This window comes from Myotis davidii, unplaced genomic scaffold (assembly GCF_000327345.1).
Source record: "Myotis davidii unplaced genomic scaffold, ASM32734v1 scaffold448, whole genome shotgun sequence".
Classification (NCBI taxonomy): domain Eukaryota; kingdom Metazoa; phylum Chordata; class Mammalia; order Chiroptera; family Vespertilionidae; genus Myotis; species Myotis davidii.
In genome coordinates, this window is record NW_006383009.1 from 1,207,371 (window position 1) to 1,211,995 (window position 4,625).

The 4,625-nt window shown below is 56.2% G+C and overlaps 1 protein-coding gene across 1 annotated transcript in view; it reads left to right on the forward strand.

Moving 5' to 3' along the window:
- The window catches only part of GFRA2 (GDNF family receptor alpha 2), a 106,897-nt gene that overhangs the window by 13,380 nt on the left and 88,892 nt on the right, over nt 1-4,625 (forward strand). The window contains exon 3 of the mRNA XM_006778388.2: nt 1,766-1,849. Coding sequence (XP_006778451.1) covers nt 1,766-1,849 — 84 coding nt within the window. The remainder of the gene's footprint in view (nt 1-1,765; nt 1,850-4,625) is intronic.

Genomic DNA, 4,625 nt, shown 5'->3' on the forward strand with positions numbered 1-4,625 from the left:
GCCCCTCAGCAGACTGGACCCCCCCCAGCCAGTCCTGGGAATAGGCCGTTCCCTCCCCCCGCTCCCCCACCTCCTACTCTCCCAGCGAATCATCTGGCTGAGCTGTGCCCAGGTGTGGCGCTGCACCCCATGCAGCTATGAAGGACAGGCCCTGCTCTGGGGGAGCAGGCCAGCTGGTGGGAGACGGATCCTGTTTAAGAACAGCTTGGTTTCAATAACACTTTATTTTTGGGGACAGCATTCATAATGATTAAATACTTGGACCCTGTCACCAACTGCTTGGGTTTGAAGTTTGACTTTGCCACTTACCAGCTGTGTGGCCTTGGGCAAGTTACTTAACAGCTCTGTGCCCCGGTTCCTTATCAGTAAAATAGAGAGACTGATGGTGCCTACCCCATAGATAAATTTAAGAGGACTACATGAGTTAGTACATCCACTTCCAGTAGGATTGGCACGTGGAAAGCACAGGATAACATTAACGTCATTTTTATTACAAAATACTTCCTAAGCTCTTACTTCATTTGGCCTCAACAGCTAGCACTGGCTGGCAACCCTCCCCCAGGGAGTTTCTCCAGGGCTGGTGGGTAGAGTGGAGGCCCCAGGGGGAAGGTGGGGCTGGAGACAGGCCTGAAGGGACAAGTAACATTTGGGTGTTGCAGGGCCTGAGGGGTGCTCCCGTGAGGTAAAGTGAAGGTTGGGGCCATTTCTCTAGGGGGGATGCACTTCCCGTGTTGTCTGTGGTGGGTCCCCTTTTCTGGAGCTGCAGTACAGCAGACAGGAGGCTTTGTTCCATACCAGCAGGGGCTGGTTACGCCTCTAGGGTGACCTCATGGGCTGGCTGACCGAGCCCCTCACCGAGGATTCCCCGTCTGGATGGCAGGCACCTTCCTGCAGGAGGCCCCCATGGATGCTGCCCACCTGGGGTCCCCTTAGGAAGGAGGAGCCTGTCCATAGCCCAGGTCCCTGGGTGGGTGGGAGCTCACGGTGTGAGGCTGTGGGTCATCACTATCTCCCTGGCCCTCCACTCACATGAACAGCCCGAGTGATTATTCATTGATTTCTTCTCACGGTAACATCTCAAGAGGATATTTCCTTCCCGTCAAGGCGGTGGCAGAGGGGGCAGGAGTCTGATGACGTGGTAGGGGGTCTGTAGGGCAGCCCTGTGCCACTTATCTCCTGTCACTCCCTTGCCTTGCCTTTCGCTGAGCTTCTAACGCACCCGAAGGTCTGAGAAGCCAGCAGGTGGTGGGCAGATATGTAGGGAGTCGAGGAGGGGGTCAGGCCAAGAGGAGCTGGGGTCAGGCCTCCATTCAGCAGACCTTGGGCCCTCCAGCCAGATTCTCCCGGCGTCATGGTGGGGAGCAGAGGTGCGATGGGAGAGGACACTGGTGGGAGGGCCGGGAGATGGCAGGCCAGCTGCCGCTGCGAGGAGCTGTGTGACCGCAGACAGGGTGCTTCACCTCTCTGGGCCACCTCCACGCCCTGCCTTGTGAAATGAGGGTGTGTACTGAATGGTGGGACCTGGCCTTCCCCAGGCTGTTATGGTTCCACCTCCCCAGGCCTTCTTTCCAGAGCATTCAGCAGTCCTTAGAGGAGGGCAGGTCATGCCTGGGCACGAGAGAGAATTAGGCAGTCTGACCTGCTCTGGGGGATGTCCACTCCAGCTGGAGGAGATAACTCATCCCTGTGACACTCCAACTCTTCACTCACGACCTCCCTTTGCTTTCGGAGGGGGCCCTGGGCCTGACGATGTTCTCTTTTCCAGGGGAGGAGTTTTATGAGGCCTCGCCCTACGAGCAGGTGACCTCCCGCCTCTCCGACATCTTCAGGCTCGCGTCCATCTTCTCAGGTAAGTGGGCTGTGCTGGGGCCTCCCGGTTCTCGTCTGGTCCAGGTGCGGCAGGTGGCGCCCTGGGCTGGCTCAGGGTCCTGGCCTGTAGCGCCAGCAAGCCCCTGACCGGCTCTGAGCATCAGATAGATCCTCATCTGTAAAAGGAGGCAGCACACCCGCCCCAGGTTCTGCATGGAGAAAAGTGTTTATGGGAACTGCCTTGCTCGAGCCGGCCAGACAGCAGGCCTCTGATATGAAACCTGCTGTCACTCTCCTCTTCGTCACCTGACTTGCCCGATGGGTCCCTCTTGCAGTTCCCCTGCTCTTCTGTTCTAGTTGTTCAAGCGCTTTGTGCCTCAGTCTCCTCAGCTGTGCAGTGGGGAGCATACTACCTTGGAGATGGCTGCAAGGTCTGAAGGAGCCAGTGGTTGTTAAGGGCTCAGCGTGCTGCTGGGTGAGCCTTCAGGAAGCGTGGGCTGTGGTTGTGGTGTTCATGTCACTGCTGTCCATTCTGCTGTGGGTTTCCCTCCCCGCCCCCCAGGGATCCGTTCCTTGCACCCCACTGAGGGACCTCTGAGGAAGGGCTGAGCCCCAGGGCGGGAGAAGGACCAAGTTCAACTCCAGCTTTGCTCCCACATAGTGAGCTCCTACCCACTCAGGTTCACGTGTAGGAACCTGATAAGCTTTCTGGTCCTTTCTTCTTGACCTTGTTGTTCCTTCTGCCATTTGGGGGCCCAGTGGGCCGAGGGCAGTCTGACCCTGCTTGGGCACCGGGGGGTGGCTTCTGGTCTTGGAACTGCTCTGTGGGGCTGGGGTGAGCTCTCCTGGTCACCTGGTGCTAGAAGGTGGAGGGTGGGCTTGTTCCCTGGGATCCTGTGCCCGGGCCCCTGTTTTCCAGCTGGTTTTGAGGCAGGATTTGAAGCCTTCTGGGGTGTCCTTGCTCTAAGCCAGGGCTCCTCACCAGCACCACTGCTGGTACGTGGGCCTGGGTAGATCTTGTGGGAGGAACCCACCCTGTGCATTCAGGATGTTGACCAGCGTCCCCGGCCTCTGCCAAGGGATGCCAGTAGCACCCCTTCCCCAAGCGTGAAAACCCCAAATATCTCCAGACATGGCCTGGGACACATTTGCTGCCAGTTGAGAAGCAGTGCTCTAAACTGTGACACAAAAGACCTGTGAGCCCTCAAGCCCTTCCGAATGGAGAATTCTCTAGGACAGTGCTGCTCAAACGTTTCCCCATTATTACCGCCTAAGGAGAAACATTAATTCTCTCTAACTGGGGAAATACTCAGTCTGCTTGGGCTGCCATAACAGAATAGCATAGACTGAGCAGCTTAAACAATATGAATGTATTATCTTACAGCGCTGGAGGCTGGAAGGTCAAGATCAAGGTTGGGCAGGGCTTGGTTTCTGGTGAGAGCTCTCTCTCTGACTTGCGATGGCCACCTTGTCACTGTGTCCTCTCAGGGTGGGGTGGGACAGGAAAGTAGTTGGGGGTGAGTGGAAGAGAGAGAGAGAGAGATCTCTTGTTATAAGGCCACAGTCCTCTCAGATTAGAACCCCACCCTTATAACCTCACTCAACCTTAACTACCTCCTGAAAGCCTTCTCTCCAAGCACAGTCACATTGGGGGTTACTGCTCTTTGAGGGGCACAGTTTAGTCCATAGCAAGTGCCAAGAAATAAAGTGTTGTCAGAGAGGGTTGAGTTCTGGAGGGCCACAAACCACTGTAATGTCTATTTTGTTTTTGCCAAACCAGGAACCAATTTTTGTTTCCGTGAGGGTGACACCACCCTCTCCTGTTGAGAATACATGCTTCAGGGATTGAGACGGGACATTATGCATGTGCCTGGTGAGAGAAACCCTGGACACCCGTGAGAAGGGAGACACTGGCTAAAGGGTGACCATTTGGACATGCCCCAGGGCCTGGTGGTGGCGAATGGCACGGAGGCTGCAAAGATGGTCTGTGCGTTGAGCTCCCTGGCTGGGCTGTCACCATCAAAGCCCCCAGTGGGGTAAGAGCAGAGGTGTGGGGATCGGTAGCTTGTCGTCTGGCTTGCCTGCGGGCACTGTGGTCAAGCTATAGGCCTTGCCCATCCGACAGGGCTGCCCTGGGTGAGGGGTTGACTGAGGTCTCTCCCAGCACACGTTCTGCTTCTTACACTTTCTGGTTCGTTCTGGGTAGAAATCCACCCTGGACCACTCCTCTGAGACAGTGCTCGGGGGCACAGATGCAGGTGGAAGATGTCGTTGGCATGTGGATGCTCTGGTGGGGATGCCCTGGCGGCTCTGGCATACCCTTTCCCCACCCTACAGTAGCTCAGGTACCAGCTGTGTACTGCACGTGGGTGGGAGCCATTGGGGGTAACTCCAGTAAAGAAGCAGCTTTGGCTTACTCCCTGAGGGTTGAAGGTCAGACATCCTCATTTCAGTCCGGCCCCTGCTGCTCCCTGGGCTCACATTAAGTATCTTCTTAGCAGAAAATCTTTACGTAATGGACTTGACACTCTGTGGGACAAGGATGTTGACAAGATAAATGAGGAAATGACTAGGTCGGGGAGGCCCAGGGTCCAGGGCATTCCCTGCCACAAGTCTGCGGAAGGGCTCAGCAGGTCACTTCTGCTCCAGACCTTGCATTTTCTTTCTGAAGAAAGGCGTGAACTTAAAGTAGTGCTCCCCAACCTTTCCCCATCGGGTGCTCAGATAATGGTAGTATTGTTGGCACACTCGGATGAGCAGAGCAGCCTGGAGCTCAGCGATTGCAAGCCCCTGCCAGGCTGCCCTGCCCGCAGAGG